General features: G+C 41.3%; 1 protein-coding gene across 1 annotated transcript in view; it reads right to left on the bottom strand.

The window, feature by feature from the left end:
- pstpip2 (proline-serine-threonine phosphatase interacting protein 2) overlaps positions 1 to 20,355 on the bottom strand; it is a 48,985-nt gene that overhangs the window by 9,715 nt on the left and 18,915 nt on the right. The window contains exons 2-10 of the mRNA XM_062972593.1: positions 18,990 to 19,090; positions 18,539 to 18,616; positions 16,467 to 16,501; positions 10,357 to 10,463; positions 6,963 to 7,025; positions 5,466 to 5,564; positions 4,567 to 4,612; positions 2,742 to 2,821; positions 242 to 340 (exon numbers count right to left, since the gene is read on the bottom strand). Of these exons, the coding sequence (XP_062828663.1) occupies positions 242 to 340; positions 2,742 to 2,821; positions 4,567 to 4,612; positions 5,466 to 5,564; positions 6,963 to 7,025; positions 10,357 to 10,463; positions 16,467 to 16,501; positions 18,539 to 18,616; positions 18,990 to 19,090 (708 nt within the window). The remainder of the gene's footprint in view (positions 1 to 241; positions 341 to 2,741; positions 2,822 to 4,566; positions 4,613 to 5,465; positions 5,565 to 6,962; positions 7,026 to 10,356; positions 10,464 to 16,466; positions 16,502 to 18,538; positions 18,617 to 18,989; positions 19,091 to 20,355) is intronic.

Genomic DNA, 20,355 nt, shown 5'->3' with positions numbered 1-20,355 from the left:
CACAATGTGCTTCTGGGTGTTCCATAAAAACAAAGTTTTTGCAGTGTAATAAACTCTTCCCATGTCTTTATGATTGAACCAATAGGCAATGGCATTTATAGCCCAGGAACAAAACTCATGTTACATAGTGTAATTGAACCCCAGCGGATACCAAGGCCCCCCTGTAGTAGTTTACCACATCCCAATATTAGGGGCAAGTTTGAGCATAAATAAAGTGACTGATTGGCCATTCCTTCCTTACTTCGTCATTCTTGACACATTCCAAAGAGAGCTGGTTGATGTGAAGCCACAAGGCGTTCCGGAAGCAGCTGATCCGCTCGCATTCTTGATTCTCAAAAACCTGGAGGGCAAACAAGGGAGGAGGATATTAAACTTAGAAGCAAAACATGACTGTGGGATTTCTTACAGAGAATCAGTATTTTATAAATCATTGCATTCAAAATATGTAAAAGTAACCAAAAACAGTGAACAGCCATCACGTCAACTTTGACTTCCCCATGAATGAGACCTCCAAGTCCTCCTATTACACTATGTAACAAAATTTGATTTTTTTCTGTTCCTGGTTTGAGTTTTATTTCCTGCCTAATTATGCAGAATTTCCTTTGAAAGTAGTTGTTATAAACTTTATTTTTGTGTCTGCCACAAACTATGATGAATTTGTTGCGACTCTATGAGATATTCAGAATATATAAAATAAAGGTAGACCTAGTGGCAGAGAAGGTAGACCTAGTAGCAGAGAAGGTAGACCTAGTGGCAGAGAAGGCAGACCTAGTGGCAGAGAAGGTAGACCTAATGGCAGAGAAGGTAGACCTAGTGGCAGAGAAGGTAGACCTAGTGGCAGAGTAGGTAGACCTAGTGGCAGAGAAGGTAGACCTAGTGGCAGAGAAGGTAGACTTAGTGGCAGAGAAGGTAGACCTAGTGGCAGAGAAGGTAGAACTAGTGGCAGAGAAGGTAGACCTAGTAGCAGAGAAGGTAGACCTAAAGGCAGAGAAGGTAGACGTAGGGGCAGAGAAGGTAGACCTAGTGGCAGAGAAGGTAGACCTAGTGGCAGAGAAGGTAGACCTAGTGGCAGAGAAGGTAGAACTAGTGGCAGAGAAGGTAGACCTAGTAGCAGAGAAGGTAGACCTAAAGGCAGAGAAGGTAGACGTAGGGGCAGAGAAGGTAGACCTAGTGGCAGAGAAGGTAGACCTAGTGGCAGAGAAGGTAGACCTAATGGCAGAGAAGGTAGAACTAGTGGCAGAGAAGGTAGACCTAGTAGCAGAGAAGGTAGACCTAAAGGCAGAGAAGGTAGACGTAGGGGCAGAGAAGGTAGACCTAGTGGCAGAGAAGGTAGACCTAGTGGCAGAGAAGGTAGACCTAATGGCAGAGAAGGTAGACCTAGTGGCAGAGAAGATAGACCTAAAGGCAGAGAAGATAGACCTAGGGGCAGAGAAGGTAGGCCTATGTGATGTCCCATGGGCCATGGAGTCCTGATCCCAGTGCCATTGTGGCTGATGAGGAGGAAAACAGAGGATTTTTGCCGGCTCAGCAAGAGCCGGAATCTTTCCAGATGCCTGATGTTGATGTTTCTACCCGAGAGCCCATTACGGAAGACCTTGACCAGGCCTTTCCCACTGCCTCTCCTCCTTTTCCCAGGAAACAGTCCTATGCGGCGGGCAGGAGCAAGAAAGAGCAGGTTCGGAGGAGCTTGAGAATAGCAGCTAAACAAGACGCTAATTAGCCATGTTCCCCTGGGAAATTCTAGGGAGGAACACATCTGGAGAGAGATGTGTTTCGTTCTTCCTTTCCCTTGGGAAAGGAAGTTCAGGACACCTGCTTTGCCGAGAAATGAAACCGGGATAAAAGTGCCCGACACGAAGAATTCCGTGCGAAGTCAACAGATCAACTTCGGGAGTGATTTCATGGTTCCAGCCAAGTGTGGACTTCGCAAAGTCCGCAACTCCAGTTCCTTGCCTTGCCTTGTCTAGCCAAGTATTCAAGAACTATCTTGCCTTGTTCCAGCCTTGGACCTTGCTCCTAGTATCAAGCCTTGTTTCTAGTTTGCCGTGGACTTTCTTGAACTTTGGAAAGATTTTGGACATTTCCCCACTCTATTGCTTGTAAATAGAGTGTGTTTCGGTTTGGATTTACAACTTTGGACTCTAATATAAAACATTGGACAATATAATTTTGGACTATTTCTGACCTTTCCTGAAAGGTCTTATATTGGACTATATTTCCTACTTGTTTTTATTATTCTTACATATTTCCTTAATAAAGATATTAGATAGTTTTTGGCCTCCGTGTGTCGGTTCTTAGTGCTCTCGTTGCCCTGGGCGTGACAATCTAAAGGCAGAGAAGGTAGACCTAAAGGCAGAGAAGGTAGACCTAAAGGCAGAGAAGGTAGACCTAGGGGCAGAGAAGGTAGACCTAGTGGCAGAGAAGGTAGACCTAGTGGCAGAGAAGGTAGACCTAATGGTAGAGAAGGTAGACCTAGTGGCAGAGAAGGTAGACCTAAAGGCAGAGAAGATAGACCTAGGGGCAGAGAAGGTAGACCTAAAGGCAGAGAAGGTAGACCTAGTGGCAGAGAAGGTAGACCTAAAGGCAGAGAAGATAGACCTAGGGGCAGAGAAGGTAGACCTAAAGGCAGAGAAGGTAGACCTAAAGGCAGAGAAGGTAGACCTAGTGGCAGAGAAGATAGACCTAATGGCACTGGATATTGCATTGCTTGAGGCAGGATGTCTGAATCCTCATTTTTGTACCTCGCAAGCCTTGATGTGCTCATTCTGCCATTCTTGCCTGATCTTCTCAACAGCGCTGATATTCGCCTGATAGACTCTGTCTGTAAATGAACAAAAACCAAACAGAAGTTCAGTCCCTTCTGGAAAACATGGAAGGTAAAGTCATAAATGAACCCGTAAAGAAACATTCTAGACATATAAAGGCATCAAAGTAAGATATGATTTCGACCATTTTGAGTTTTCTTTCTAGAAATCTCTAGGGCCATAAAATATGGGGGAAGGGTTTGACCCTAGAGTCATACTGGAGGACCTAGAGATTCCTAGAGATCATATTTTTTAATCAAATCCATGAATAATCAAATTTAAAAAAGTCAAAACTGTAAATGTGGAGGGACAGCTATATATCATCCACTGCTTCTTTGGTTTTAATCACTAGAGGGCACCATCACGGTACCAGCTAATTAATTATTATTATTATTATTTGTCAAAAGCTTTCATGGTCAGAATCACTGGGTTGCTGTCAGTTTTCTGGGATGTTTGGCCATGTTCTAGAAGCATTCCCTCCTGACATTTTTGCCCACATCTATGGCAGTCATCCTCAGAGATTGTGAGGTCTGCTGAAAACTAGGCAAGTAGGGTTTATATATCTGTGGATTTTTTTTTCCTTGTCAGGAGCAACCGGAGTTGCTTCTGGAGTGAGAGAATTGGCTGTCTGCAAGGACGTTCCCCAGGGGACGCCCAGATGTTTTGATGTTTTACCATCCTTGTGGGAGGCTTCTCTCATGTCCCCACATGGAGCTGGAGCTGACAGAGGGAGCTCATCCACGCTCTCCCCGAGTGGGATTTGAACCTGGCAGCCTTCAGGTCAGCAACCCAACCTTCAAGTCATAGGCTTTTATCCCCTAGGCCACCAGAGGCTCCATCCATGGAATAATGTCCAGGGTGGGAAAAAGAGCTCTTGTCTGTTGGAGGCAAGTGTGAATGTTGCAATTGTCCACCTTTATTAGCACTGAATGGCCTTTCAGCTTCAAAGGCTGACTGCTTCCTGCCCGGGGGACTCCTTTGTTGGGAGGTGTTAACTGGCCCTGATTGTTTCATGCCTAGAATTCCCCAGTTTTCTGAACGTTGTTCTTTATTTACTGACCTGATTTAAGAGTTTTTTTAAATACTGGTAGTCAGATTTTGTTCATGTTCATGGTTTCCTCCTTTCTGTTGAAATTGTGTCCACATGCTTGTGGATTTCAATCGCATCTCTGTGCAGTCTGGACCATTTCAACAGAAAGGAGGAAATCATGAAAATGAACCAAAATGTGGCTATCAGTATTTTTAAAAACTCTAAAATCAGGACAATAAATAAAGAGTAACACTCCAAAAACAGAGGAATTCCAGACAGGAAACAATTCCCCCAGGCAGGAAGCAGCCAGGCTTTGAAGCTGCAAGGCTTCGAGGTAATTAACTGCAACATTCACATTTGCCTCCAACAGACAAGAGTTCTTTCTCCCACCCTGGACATTCCACAGATATACAAACCGCACTTGCCACTTGCAAGAAGCCAGGCTAATTTCCCATCTACCTAGGAATCTGCCTCAAATGGGCAGCCATTTGGAAATGCTAAAGACTAACAAATACAAATGGAGAAGTACAGATACAGCTTTGAAATAAACAATATTTGGGAAGACAGACCTCTAAAATGCCCATTGCATTGTTGGAATGCAAAAGGGGAACTTCCCTGTGCTCTGGGTACACAACTTCCAGTATTTCAGATGGATCTTAAAGCACAAGAGGAGAAGCCAGTTTGAAAGCTGACAAACAACCCTCCTGGCTTTAAAGCCAACGAAGAACTCACCTGAATCCTCCAGGGCTGTCTTGGTTTGTGCCAACTTGACAAACAGCTGCAGAGACATAATGAAGAACAGAGATGTTAGAGAACAATCAGGGTACCAGCTGTTTGAAGAAGGATCTTCCAACAGCATTTTGTTTATAGAGTTTGGGGAAGTGTACTACAACTCCCAAACCCTGTGATCAATGAACACACTTCCCCAGGCTGTGATCTCCAGTAAAGCAATGGTCACAGGAGCAGCTTTCTCTAAGGATGCATCTACAATGTGGAGTTAATGCAGTTTGACATTACTTTAGTTGCCACAGCTCAATGATATGCAATCATGAAATTTGATAAGCCACCAAAACTCTTGGGCAAAAACGCCTGAAGACTCTGCATAATTCAGAGCAGATAAAGACAGAAATACCAATAACTATAGAAGATGGGGCAGTGAACATGTGGGAATAGGGATGGACTTTGGATATAAGATGGGGAAAAAATGTTAAACTAGAGAGAAATCAGTAAAAGAGAAGCAGGAGACCCTCAGTATGGACAAGTTAACAACTTTGTTGAAGGGTAAATCACTAGACACTAGAAGAATGAACATCTTTCTATCAATATATATCTCACGGAAAGAAAAAGGCTTAGACACATATTGTATAGTTAGTTATGTAAATGTTGTTCAAGCATGTTTATGCTTAGATATGTATCAGCATTTGGGTTTTGTATTTGTGTCTTTTCTGATAAAAAACTGAATTTTAAAATGTGGCTAAAATCCAAAACAGATTAAACTGTAGTTTGGACATAAAATCCTCACTCTAGGACAGAGTTTTTGGCTCCCCAGAGAGGTTCGAGGAGCTGGAGGTCCAGGGAGATTATGAGAGCCCTTCTGTTTTGCTCTATTACAAATCTATCTCTTTTGTTACCTTTTCCTGCTGCTTTTGTGTGACCAGGTTTGCACTCCGGTGGACTGCCTGTTCAGCCTCGTCCTTGTCTCTGCACCGCTGTTCATAGAGCCTCTTGGCCTGGGAGAAATCATGACAAAAGAGGTCACAAAAGAAGCAGACGGTGCTTCCACGCTGGAGAATGAATGCAGTTTGACACCACTTTAACTGCCATTGCTCAATGGTATAGAATCATAGGAGCTGTCATTTGGCGAGGCACCAGCACTCTTTGATAGAGAAGGCTAAGGACCTTGTGAAACTACAACTACCAGGATTCTAGAGCATTGAGCCTTGGCAGTGGTGCCAAATGGCATTAACTCTAGATGCACCCTTAATACCAACACATCTCAAAGAACAAAGCCTCTGATCTTGAAGCTCTTTATCCAAGTGTTTTAATGTCTTCCCAAACCGCTCTTTTCCTCCTTATCCTCTGTCTAGCTGGAATAACATCTTTTCATAGGGATTTGAAAACTTGGTGATCCCAACAGGTTTTTGGAAATGATTAACCTGAAGCCTTAGGCGCCACTTTAGCCATTAAATGAAAACTGGGATCGAAATTGGCTTTTAGAAGTGCTTACTCTGCAATTCTGGACACCACACTTGATTATTGTATGACACTTGTCCTGTACTTTACCGACTCTTTTGATCCTGTTATGGTGTTTATTCTATTAGTCCTACCTGATAGTTATACAGTAGACCAAAGTGTGGAATTTCGGCCTAGGTTCCTTGCTATCAGTCACACTTTGACTTGGCTTTATGCCATTTTTATCATAGGAGTCCTATTCCGGCCATACTGCCATCTTGCCTGTTTTATATATTTTATATATTATACCCTTTCGTTGTAGAACCACTTAATGGAGCGATCTGCAATTGCTCTTACTAGGGATTATATTGTTTTAAAATGTTGGAATTTTAAACATGTTTGTTATTGCTGTTAAATTGGTTTCCTGTATTTTGTATTATGTATTTGTATTGTTTTTATGATGTGTAATCCACTCTGAGTCCTTATCGGAGATAGAGCGGTATATAAATAAAGTTTTGTTGTTGTTGTTGTTTACCAGCATCAGCACAAAACTAGTGGACTTGGTCATCTAAAATTGCATCTTACACAGTAGAAATAATGCAGTTCAATGCTGTCTTAACTGACATAGGAGTTCACACTATGAAACCATGGGAATTGTTGTTTACTGAGGCATCAGCACTCTTTGATGTAGACACACCAAAGTTTATTGGATTTATCATTGGATTTAGAGACCAGTCTCTTTAAAAAAAAGAGAGAATAATCCCATCTGTCTCTGCAAGGATATCCAACTTGGAGATTTCCCTATATCTTTTTTCTTCTCTCCTGTTGGCAAAGGCTCTGCAACATTAAGCCACCCCATCATTAGAGAGAAAGGGAGAGCAATGCGGTGGACAAGATGCAACAGTCACATTTTTTAAAAAAAACAGATGGGAACCAGATGGGAAGCAAGAACTCACTTCGATGGTTTTCTTGTACTGCAAATTCCGGTTTTTGTGAATAGCATCCATTATGAGCTCAATCTGTGGAAAAGAGCACCGGCGTTAATGGGTCTGTGCAGCTTTGCAAAATGATAGGAGATGGCCACAGGGGAGCATTTCCAACATTTAAACATAGAAGGCCACACACAAGGAGCAAGAAGGGGAAATGCTGTGAATCCCTTCCATGTCACTCCACACAAAGAAATCCTAGAACCAAAGATTCATAGAGTTGGAAGGACCATCCAGTCCAAACCCCCTGCCATGCAAAGATCCACAATAAAGCCCTCCTGATAGATGGCCATCCAGCCCTTCTCCGGACACATTCTAGCTTCATGTTCTTCTTTGGATTGTGGTGCCCAGAACTGAACACAAGGTTATCCAAAGTGGCTTTTTAAGCTGCTGCATCTCAATGTTAACTCATGTTCAGCTTGGGGTCTACTAAGACTCTTAGATCCCTTTCCCATGGTCTGTTTTCAAACTAGATGTCACTCATCCTATATTTGTGCATTTCATTTTTTCTGTCCAAGTGCAATGCCATCTATTTCGCCCTGTTGAAATTAATTCCGTTCGTTTAGCCCTGGCGATTGTGACGTCTTTCCTATCTAAGACATGCCAACTCTGTGGACTCCTGCATGTCTGCACAGCTTCTTCTGCTCTTGGGTGGAGAACCTGAATTCCACAGTTTTTCATTGTTTTTCTCTTTTAGAAAGGGATTATAGTTTATGAGAAGTAATTGCAGCAGGACAGGATGGTCAACAATTCACTTAAATACAGTATGAGCCCCGTATCCTCAGGGGAAACGTTCCCATGCATACAGTTTGATTCACAAAACCATGGATAATAGCACAGCTTGTTGAAATTAAGTATATCTGCTTGAAAAATACCATAGGATTTCATGACCAGAATCACTGGGTGACTGTGAGTAACTGTGAGTTACTGTGTATCCACGTTCCAGCAGCATTCCCTCCTGGCGTTTCTCCTGCATCTGTGGCTAATGGCATCTTCAGAGGTTCTGTTGGTAGTGAGGCATGTGGAGTGCATATATATCTGTGGAATAATGTCCAGGGTGGGAGAAAGAACCCTTGTCTAACTAAAGCAAATGTGACTGTTGCAATTAGCAAGCTTGAATTAGCATTTGAGTAGCCATGAAGTTTGCAAAGTCCATCAGTGAGGGATCTGCTTGGAGGCATCCTCTGTTTGGGAGGTGTGCTAATGATAATTTAAGCTTGCTAATTACAATATTCACATTTTATTTAAACAGACAATGGTTCTTTCTCCCACCCTGGACATTCCACAGGTATATATACACTCCACTCGTTTCACTGCCAACAGAACCTCTGAAGATGCCAGCCACAGGTGTAGGTGAAACGTTGGGAGAAAATGCTGCTAGAACACAGCTATAGAGCTCGAACAAAAGACCCTAAGTGGATACCCAAATACGTGAAATGATGGATAACAGGAATTTTGTCTATCAGTTCTGTGGATACAGGGTTCATAGCGTAGAAGGCGTAAATTGGACTCGCATATCTGTAGGACAGTAACAGGATATTGGCTGATGTTTATTGCTTTCTTAATGCCCAGTTTCAATAACACAGTGGCCATTTTCAGTACTTTCTGCATTTCCTTTTCCTATTTGAAAAATCCATTAGAGGCTTGATCTTGTGCTTGGGTGTAATGATGAAGGAGAGCAGCCATAAATTGCATTTCTGACAAATGCATGTACCTAACCTTCTATGATTCTTGTGTCTTAAATAGATTTGTATTTAACCTGTTTGCCAAGTGACAATAGGAAGGTGGACAACCTGTTGCTGGCTGGCCTTTCAGGTGACACGGCTTCAGATGAGCTCAAGCAGTAAAAACAAACACACACATTATCTTCTTGTCAGGAATCGAGAGTAAAACGATTTGACATTTGGCGTCACTCTGTCTGCACCAATGATGGGACTTAAGGCTGACACAAAATGCAGGTGATATTACCGGGGAGGAGGAATGATGGGACTCCTCCAAATAAGAATCTCATCCGCTCCAATGCAGTTTTCCTTCTAGCTTTGCAATGGGAGAGACACTGAACACCATTCACACCTAGATCTTTTCTATCAGGGTTTTTTTCTCTGTTTGTTTCCATTTCTATTTGTTTTCCTCTATTGTATTGTTCTGGGCACCTTCTTTGCCTATTTCCATACACATCAACATTCCCAGTCCAATAGGGATTGTACCAGTTCATCCTCTATCATCTCGCTTTTTCAACTGCTTTTAAAAAGTTCCAGTTTCTCTCTCCCACTTTGTTTTCACACTCCATCTACACTGTCCTATTATCTATTTTCTGAATCCAGATCATCTGCTTTGAATTGAATTACACGGCAGTGTAGAATCATATAATCCAGTTCAAAGCAGGTCATCTGGACTCAGATTATACAACGGTGTAGATCCAACCTTGGAGTGTTTCTGCAAATTGTGTTCAAGTGGGCCCGGGCTGTGGCGCAGGCTGGAGAGCAAGCCAGCTGCAACCAGCTGCAATGAATCACTCTGACCAGGAGGTCATGAGTTCGAGGCCCGCTCGGAGCCTATGTTTGTCTTGTCTTTGTTCTATGTTAAAAGGCATTGAATGTTTGCCTATATGTGTAATGTGATCCGCCCTGAGTCCCCTTCGGGGTGAGAAGGGCGGAATATAAATGCTGTAAATAAATAAATAAAATAAGTGGCTTGCATTCAAGGAACTCAACAGTGGTTAAAAATAGGGGGAGAGGAATCTACTCCACTGAATTAATGCAGTTTAATACCAATTTAATTGCATGAATGGCACAATGCTATGGAATCCTAGAAGTTGTAAGGCATCAGCGTTCTTTGGCAAAGAAGGCTAAAGATTTTGTAAGACTACAGCTCTCATGATTCCATAGCACTGAGCCTGGCAGTTAAAGTGGTATCAAACTGCATTCATTCCAGTGCAGATGCACTCCACGTACTATAAAGCAGGCTACAGAACCATAAATTAAAGATAAAGGTTTTCCCCTGACATTAAGTATAGTTGAATCCAGCTCTGTGGGTTGGTGCTCATCTCCATTTCTAAGCCAGCGTTGTCTGTAGACACGTTCAAAATCATGTGGCCAGCATAACTGCACGCCCTTTCCTTCCCACCAAAGCAGTACCTATTGATCTACTCACATTTGCATGCTTTCAAACTGCTAGGTTAGCAGAAACAGATCCATAACCACCAGTGATTTAAGTAGGTTGGAAATATTGCTTTGGGAGCTTCACATCCCAAAATCCCCAGCAGTAGGATCCTGGAAGCTATAATCAATGCATTTCTAAGCAAAGCTTTAGCAAACCCCATTCAGGATTTACCAAAAAGAATTCAAGCCTCTGTATTTCTGACCTTTTTCCGGTGGAGCTTCTGTTTCTCCCTGAAATCTTCCATCTTCTTGGCTTCTTCCCGCAGCATTTGGCCCAGCTGGATGTGGCTCTGGCCTACGCAATCCACCTCTGCAAAGAAGAGAAGCCATAAAAATGAATCAATGCAAATATGTAACATGGGAACCAAAGGAAAGCAAACAAATGGTAGATCGTGACTTTGATTCATCTTAATGCCAAGTATGGAAGGAAACGAGAGCCAGCATAGTGTCACGGTCTGAGCATTGGAATATATTTGAATATATGCTCAAACATGGAACTCACTGTGTGATCTTGGTCAAGTCACACTATCTCAGCTTCAGAGGAAGGCAAAGCTAATACCCACAAACCAAGCTTGCCAAGAAACCCCCTTGACTGGATTGCCATACACTGGAAATTACTTGAAAGCATATAACAACAACAACAACAACAACAGGTATGAAACTCATTTTATATGAATTTTGCAAGAATAGACAAAAGGTAACTCCCACTATGCCTCACCACTGGCATGCTGGCTAGGATAATGGGAGTTGGAGTTTAGCAATGCCCGAAGGGCCATACAAATTCTCAAGGCACACCTCTTCCAGTTAATATTTGTTCAAATTGTGCTGTCCTGGGGGGAAATCCTTTGCAGTGGCTCTTGTTGGTGTTGTATAGGTGTGGCTTTAATTGCAATGATGAAATTGTAAACAATGGCATGAAAATGACAAGTTGAACAACCTGTATCCGGAACTCCATAAACCAAAAATACTTCAAAATCCAACATTGGATGGCTAAGATAGTGACACCTTTGCTTTATGATAGTTCAATGTACAGACCTTGCATCATGCACAAAATCATTACAGATACTATATATAAAATCACCTTCAGGATAGATGAAGAATACATGAATTTCCTGTTCAGACTTGGGTCTCATTACATAAGTATATGCAGATATACCAAAATAATAATAATAACCCTGAAATCCCAACACTTCTTGTCTCAGCCATTCCAGATGAGAGATACTCAACCTGTATTAACTTTTTTGAGCCAACCTAACTTTGTGGAAATTGTGACCCAAGAAAGTAACATTTCCATTCTTCGAAGTTTCATATGTTTTTATTTCTTGGAAAGGAAGTGTGCCATGAAGCATAGATAAAAATATGCAGTAAATAAGATTTAGTAACTTAATAAATCAATTTATAGCCAACCCCATTTTTTCCAAGGTCAAGCCATAGACCACACCAGAAATGAAGACGTAACAGAAGAGGCCCTGTCCAGAGAGGAAAGTCCACTTTGGCTGTTTCCAGATCTTCAGAAACCAAATCAAGACACTTCCCTTCTGAACTTTCCACTTGTGTAAGAAAAGTCCTGTTAGGTCAGCCCTTCCCTGAGATGCAGCAAGGCAGTCCGGGGCAATTCAATTCAGTTGACAGTAAAACACCACCAAACCGGCAGGGTGGGAAACTCCCATGCCTAAATGCCCAAAGGTTGTTGAGAGAGCTGGCGTCTCTCCAAGGCGGTGAATTTCCAACAAGTCATGAATGGCACATTACTGGTAATGAGGCTTCCTCGAAACCCCATGGATTTGTGAAGACGCTGCAGCTCACACGTGAAGACGTATTAAATGGTAAACTCAATGAATGTTGGGTAGCTGTGAGTTTTCCAGGCTGCATGGCCATGTTCCAGAAGCATTCTCTCCTGATGTTTTGCCCACTTCTATGGCAGGCATCCTCAGAAGTTGTGAGGTCTGTTAGACACCCTGTAATGTCACCCTGGACTTTATACCACAGATATATAAACCCCACTTGCCTAGTTTCCAACAGACCTCACATCCTCTGAGGATCCTTGCCATAGATGTGGGTGAAATGTCAGGAGAGAATGGTTCTGGATCATAGCCATACAGCCTGGAAAAGTCACAGCAATCTAGTGATTCTGGCCATGAAAGCCTTTGAAAACTCAGTGAATGTTGTTGTTTTGTCCCCCTTTTCTAACTGGAGGGGAATTACGTGTCCCCACCGTCATCTCCATGCCGTTTCCTATCAAGAAAGATGCAAGCATTTATCTTGCTCCACATTCTCAGGACAGGGACAAAATTAGCAAAGTTTTTTTTAGACTGCAACTCCCACAAAGGCATGGCCAACATACAACCTAGATCACACCAAAAATGAAGACATAGAATAGGAGTTCCTGTCCAGGAAGCAAAATAATATCCTCAAGGAACAAGATCCTATCTAATCCTGGAAGCTAAGCACAGTTGATAACACTATGCAACACGATTTTTGTTCCTGGGTTATAAATGTCATTTTCTAATTGGTTCTATCATTAAAGCATGGAAAAAGTTTATTAAACTGCAAACGGCCGCAGCATATTTGTCTATAGTTTTTCAATGAGTATCTCATCGAGTCTCAACCAATTCAATATAGTTTGTGGCAGCCACAAAAACAAAGTTTCTGGAGTACAACAACTACAGTAGAGTCTCACTTATCCAACATAAATGGGCCGGCAGAATGTTGGATAAGCGAATATGTTGGATAATAAGGAGGCATTAAGGAAAAGCTTATTAAACATCAAATTAGGTTATGATTTTACAAATGAAGCACCAAAACATCACGCTAGACAAAAAATTTGGCAGGAAAAGTAGTTCAATACGCAGTAATGCTATGTAGTAATTACTGTATTTATGAATTTAGCACCAAAATATCACGATATATTGAAAACATTGACTACAAAAATGCGTTGGATAATCCAGAACGTTGGATAAGCGAGTGTTGGAAAAGTGAGACTCTACTGTACCTTCAAAGTAAGAACAATTAAACAGGAATAACACTTTCAAACCAGGAACAGATTTTTTTTCAAATTTTTTTACATAGTGTAATTGGGTAGGAGACCATCAATGCATGCCGGGTGCTGTTGGTTATATTTCAAAGGAAAGAACTGGCAAAACCACCTCTAGGTATCCTTGGCCTAAGAAAACCCTATGGAATTCATGGGATCCCCATAAGTAGGTAGTGACTTGAAGACACATTCACACACAATACCCTAAAAGCTTCAGATCCTGCCTGATATTGACAGATAAACAAGTTCAGCCCTGGATAGTATTTGGATGGAGAAGTGTCAACAAATACCAGCGCTGTTGGCTATATTTCAGAGGAAGGAACTGGCAAAACCACTTCCAGGTATTCCTTGCCTAAGGAAACACTATGAAATTCATGAGGCCACCATAAGTCAACAGGAATCTTGAAGGCACATAGACAAGCACAACTTCCTCGAAAGGACATAAAAGGCAGGCTCAAACTCCCATCGGAAAAGAGGGTAACTTCTCATTGATGATACAACGTAGGGCATTCAATCCTAATACATCAGGAAAAGTCCTGCTATCACCAAGGTTGCCACACCATAATAGCTCTCTGTGGTGCAGAAGGAAGTACTAAGCATCCTCCTATACCAGTGGTTCTCAGCCTGGGGGTGCCCAGATGTTTTTGGCCTACAACTCCCAGAAATCCCAGCCAGTTCACCAGCTGTTAGGATTTCTGGGAGTTGAAGGCCAAAAACATCTAGGGACCCCAGGTTGAGAACCACTGTCCTATACTGTAGAGCTCTGAAATATGGTAACACAGTGTCCCTTTCCCCTTCCAAAAAGCTTTTCTATCACAAGTTATTGAGTTTCACTGTTGTGATTCAAGTGGGGGTGGCATGGACATGCGTTTCCTAAAGGATATGCCAAATGAGCCAATATGTCTAGCAAGCACTGGGCTGTTCTCCTCTGGGATTTCACATCTTCTGATAATTGTTCCTGCATTCAGCCATGCTATAAATATCCCATGGTTTTGTATGCTCTTCTTTTCCTGCTTGAGGTGTGGTTAACTGTGTTGTTGGTAAGGTTGCCTTCCTTCCTCATTCTCCCTATATGACAGTGGTTCTCAACCTGTGGTTCCCCAGGTGTTTTATTCTATGACTCCCAGAAATCCCAGCCAGTTCACCAGCTGTTAGGATTTCTGGGAGTTGAAGGCCAAAACATCTGGGGACCCATAGGTTGAGAACCATTGCCCTATATGAACTTAACATCTTCTCCTTGTGCTCTCATCCCAGTATTAATGTTCCCTGACTCATAATTTAATTCATCTGTCTATCTATGTATCTATCTATCTAAAAGTCAAAGTATGTACTATATATGTATGTATGTATGTATGTTTGTTTGTTCCACAAAGGCTCCTATCTGGCTTGATATAGAGGTGGTACTATAATGGCAATATTAGAGTGTGGAAATAGCTGGATGAGGTCTCTCCCTCCTTCAAAACCAAAAACCTTTCATAAGGGAAATGAAGCCTTAACACAGAGCAAAGAGTTTCCACGCAAAGGCTGCGATTCAACCTTCGCCTTTGGTATTTTTAGGTGGGGCTGGGAAATGCATTTAATGATGTGAAGAGCGCTGAATGACACGCCGGGTAAATGATCATCTATAAGACGCGACATGCAAATCTATTTTAACACAGCATGGAAAAGACCGGGGGCTTGTCTACACCACCGAAATAACTCAGCTGTAATTAAGATGATCCAACCCTGGATTAACCCTGTTAGTGCCGCCACACCTGCCTGTAAAACACTGCAATGAAACTGTATTGCTCTCCATGCCCCAAATTTAAATTAAGCCATGTTTATTTAGAATCACAGAATGATAGATTTGGAAAAGAATCCAAGGGCCATCCAAGAAGTGCTTTCACTCTTGATAGGTTGCAGATATAAACGGATAGGATATTTTCTTGATAATGTAAAAACAAACAGAAGTAAATAACCTTCTGGGTATAAAGTGGAAGACGGAATGGTTGCTCACCTGTAACTGTGTTTCTTTGAGTGGCCATCTGTGAAATTCACACATATGGCTGTCTTGCACCTGCGCACAAGACCCATATGTGCGATTTCACAGAGACCACGATGAAGAAAATATGTTAACCTATTGACATTCAAAAGGAAAGCAAGAAGTTCTCTTTTAAAACATACATAAACAGAGAAAGAGAGTAGATTCTCATTTAACTGGAACTCAAGCAACCAGGACTTGCAAGCAAGTGGCAAACACAATTCTAAGAAATAATACATATAGCATTACAAAGGTCTTTTTTAATACAGTGAAATTGTGTTTCATTAAGTATGTCTTGATTTGTCTTAATTAGCTCTTAATTACTGTACAGGGTGTTTGAAAAAGAACTCCCTAGTTTTAATGTGTTTATACTTAAAACTAGGGAGTTCTTTTTCAAACACCCTGTATTTCAATTTTAGTATCAAGTCAATACAAAGTTTGTGGTATGGTATCAGATATAATAGTACAGTAGAGTCTCGCTTATCCAACATAAATTGGCCGGCAGAACGTTGGATAAGCGAAAATGTTGGATAATAAGGAGGGATGAAGGAAAAGCCTATTAAGCAACAAATTACATTATGATTTTACAAATTAAGCACCAAAACATCATGTTTTACAATAAATCTACAGAAAAGGAAGTTCAATACACGGTAATGTTATGAAGTAATTACTGAATTTGCAAATTTAGCACCAAAACATTGCAGTGTATTGAAAACATTGACTACAAAAACATTGACTACTAAAAAATTAACCACAAATAAAGATAAAATTGCATAAAATGAACTTACAGTAAAAACATTGTCAGAAGTTAAATCTGTAAAAAGGTCAGTCCTTGCTGCCTCGAGAAAGAGGTGTGGATCTGGGCGGGAGGGAGACTGCATTGGATAATCCAGAACGTTGGATAAGCAAAGGTTGGATAAGCGAGACTCTACTGTAATTCTCAAGCAACCACAAAATGCATTTATCTGGTACCTAACAGTTCTCCTGAGTCTACTGTAGTTTGGTGAGAGAATATGTGTAGATGATGATGTAACTATTGTTTAAGTATGTTTATGTATGTATGCATGTGTTTGTCGACATTTACATATTATCGTGGAGATGCTGGGCATTGCAGTTCACAAAAGGAAATTTCCCCTGAGATTTGAAATAATTGGTTGCAATTGAATTAGAGGGGGAGCAAATTGTTGAAATGGTCTGCATCAGCTTTGTGCATTATCAAGCTACATTTTTTTAAATGGTGGGTGCCATGGGCTACTTACGTTGCTTGAAAACCTCAAGGGCTCTTTTCAAGGTGCTGAAATGGAGAAAAATACAAGTGAAGATGTGGAAAAAAAAATAGAGAACAGAGTTTGCATCCTGGTAAACCTTGAAGACAGATTATGATGTCTTTTGTTTGGCTTTCAGGTCACAGAAAGGCAACAAGAAGGAGACTTCCTTGTAAACTTGCAGAAATTGGCCCTCTTTCAACACCCAGTGAAGCAATCTCTGAAACAAACAGCCGCTGGGTTTTTCTTTCTTTTCAATTCCAGTAACCTCTGCAGTAATCATCTTGCTAGCCAAATGAACCAAGATTAAGGAACAGAAGTTGTGTCTACACTGTAGAACTAAAGCAGTTTGACACCACTTTAACTGCCATGGCTCAGTGCTATAGAATCCTGGGAGTTGTCATTTGGTAGAGCAAATTACTTTTTTAAAGTACAATTCCCATGACTCCATAGCATTCAGTCATGGCAGTTAAAGTGGTGTCAAACTGCATTAATTCTACAATGTAGAGCAGGCATGGCATTTTGGACTTCAGCTCCCACAATTCCTAACAACTATGGGAGTTGAAGTCCAAAACACTTGGAGGGCTGAGGTTTGCCCATGCCTGGTGTAAATGCATTGAAACGCTAACTTAAAACAGGATCAAAAGTGGGAAAGACTCCTGTACACATCTCATTACTTTTAATAAGATGGTAGCAGCACAGCCCATATCTGTGATTTCACTTACTCTGGCCCTTCTCCATTGGTTTCTAAGCAACAGAGGCTGAATGGACACCTGTCAGGAGTGCTTTGATTGTGCTTTTCAGCATGACCGAATGGGCTGAACTGGATGGTCCTCGTGGTCTCTTCCAACTCTTATCAGTCTATGGCAGTGGTTCTCAATCTTCCCAATGCCCTGATCCCTTGATACAATTCCTCATGTTGTGGTGACCCCCGACCATAACATTATTTTTATTGCAACTTCATAACTGTAATTTTGCTACTGTTATAAATCATAATGTAAGTATCTGATATGCAGGATGTATTTTCATTCACTGGACCAGATTTGGCACAAATACCAATACGTCCAAATTTGAATACTGGTAGGGTTGGGGAGGATTGATTTTATCATTTGTAGTTGTTGTGATTTATAGTTCACCTATGCTCAAAGAGCTTCTGAACTCTACCAACGATGGATTTGAACCAAATGTGGTACACAGAACACCCATGACCAACAGAAAATACTGGAAGGGTTTGGTGGGCATTGAGTTTGAGCTTTGGAGTTGCAGTTCATCTACATCCAGAGAGCACTGTGGACTCTGATGGGTCTGGACTGAACTTGGCACAAATACTCAATATGCCCAAATGTGAACACTGGTGGAGTTTGTGGAAAATAGACCTTGACATTTAGGAGTTGTAGCTGCTGGGATTTATAGTTAACCTACAATCAAAAAGCCCCATGAACCCTACCAATGATAGAATTGGGCCAAACCCCACACAGAACCCCCATGACCAACAGAAAATACTGGGGGGATTTGGGAGGAATTGACAGTGATTTAGGGGAGATGTAGTTCACCTATATCCAGAGAGCACTGTGAATTAATATGTGTTTTCTGATGGTCTTTGGTGACCTTTTTGACACTCCTTGCGACCCCCCCAGGGGTCCTGACCATCAGGTTGAGAAATGCTGGTCTATGGCCCCATCTATACTGCCATCAGAATGCAGATTATCTGCACTGAACTACAAATAATCACAATCAGCATATAGTCCAGTTCAATGCCGTTTCATCTGCACTGTATGAGTCTACACTGACTATTATAATGCAGTTCAAACTGCATTATATGGCAGTGTAGATGGAGCCTTTGCTTCTATGAAGTCCATCACTGTTTTCTCCATAACCAGACTTCCAGACCTTTTGAACTTAAGTTTCCAAGAGCTTCAGTGAGGATTCTGGGAACTGAAATCCAAATTATCTGGAGGCCCAACGACTGAGAATGTACAGCTTTAGGTGAACCAAGGAAAAAAGAAACAGAACCAAAGATTTTTTTTAAAATAGAAAAACCATGTAAAGGAAGCCAGCTGACTCACTTTAACTCTGTCTGCCCACAAGGCTTCTTCCTGGACAAATTCATCAGGTCCTTCCCATATCTTTCTTCTATAGAAGCCCTGCAGTTTGAGAAACAAGTGAAACAAATAGAGGAAATGGTTAGAACAATATGGCAGGGACCAAGAAGGAAAAGCGGAATTGTGGCCACAGGGTGGTCAGCCTTTAGTAAAATGCCTTAAGCCTGGGGAAAAGAAAAGAAAAAAAGAACGAAGGGATAGGCAGTCTTGCTAGTCAAATGAACCTGTGGGTCCCCAGGTGTTTTGGCCTACAAGTCCCAGAAATCCCAGCCAGTTTTCCAGCTGAAGACCAAAACATCTGGAAACCCACAAATTGAGAACCACCAGATAAATGGATGAGAGGTAGATGGATAATAGAAACTTCTTTTCAATCAGATATTATATCTTTCCAAAGTTTCCAAATGAAGACACGTACCTTTCCTTCAAGAAATCTTCAAATTCCTTGCAGTTCTTCCTGCCATTGTTCAGGTGTTGGATGATATTGTCATATCCCGTTGTGCTTAACAGATCTGTAGACTGAGTTGATAAGATACATTTATTACAAAAACAAACCATTGTTCCTATTATGAAAAAGAACAATGTTGTAAGCCACCCTGAGTCCCTTCGGGTGAGAAGGGCGGGATATAAATGTTGGAAATAAATAAATAAAAGAGCAGATATAACCCACTTTATGCTGTGCCACATTTTTTATTTTAGAATCAGAGATACAGCCTCAAATTAGTCCTAAATAATAAACAGAGCAACCAGAGACGGCTGCTTACTTTTTTGAGGCCCCACCTGCACTGCCATATAATTCACTGTATGGTCAGTGTAGGCTCATATAATGCAGTTTACCTGCACCAAACTGTGCTATATGAGTCTACACTGACTATACAATGCAGTTTCAAACTGCATTATATAATGGCAGTGTAGATGGAGCTGTAACCACAATCTCCAACTAGTCAGTTGGAGTCCTAAAAAGCTTTATGACTCTAGGAGTTATATTCCTAAGTTCTGTACAGTGCTTATGTAAACCTTGTTTCTCATTCTGTGAAATGAGAACTTGCATGGCTTAACTCACTTGTTGGAAGCTTTGCCAGACAAACAGATCTACACTGCCATATAAGGCTGTTTGAACTGTACCAAACTGCATTGCATGGACCTACACTATACAGTTCGAACTGCCTTATATAACTGTTGATCCAGCCCCAGTGAAATTAAACAGTATGAGAAAATCAAACCATAGGTAGTGTTCCTATACTTAATATGCCTACATGAATTGGAGATTTTTCTTTCAATATATATCAGATTTTTAAAAAATCATGCAGGTGGGAATAAAAAGTTGAGGCACATTCTGGAAAGCAGCATAAGATGATCCAGGAAAATGAGAAATTTAAATTGTTGTTTTAGAAAAACTACCTATAACAAATAGCACAACCTCCAGCAACAATTGCCCCATCTGACATAATGAAATGAGACTCACAATAGATATTTTATATATATCCAAAGGAATGTGAGCCAGAATGTTGTTTGTGGTTTTAGTGTTGAGTGATTTCAGCTCGTCCAAAACTGCAGGTTCAGAAACCCAGAATGTCTTGCTTTCTAAAAGGCCAAATAAGACACAGATGGGCTAGAAGGCAAAATCAGAGGTTTATTCTCAATGGCCATAGAGGATGTCGGCACAGAAAGCACTCCAAAGTACAGTAGAGTCTCACTTATCCAACACTCGCTTATCCAACATTCTGGATTATCCAACGCATTTTTGTAGTCAATGTTTTCAATACATCGCTATATTTTGGTGC

The sequence above is a fragment of the Anolis carolinensis genome, chromosome 2 (assembly GCF_035594765.1).
Source record: "Anolis carolinensis isolate JA03-04 chromosome 2, rAnoCar3.1.pri, whole genome shotgun sequence".
NCBI classification, from domain to species: domain Eukaryota; kingdom Metazoa; phylum Chordata; class Lepidosauria; order Squamata; family Dactyloidae; genus Anolis; species Anolis carolinensis.
This window is presented reverse-complemented; position numbering and strand designations above follow the sequence as displayed.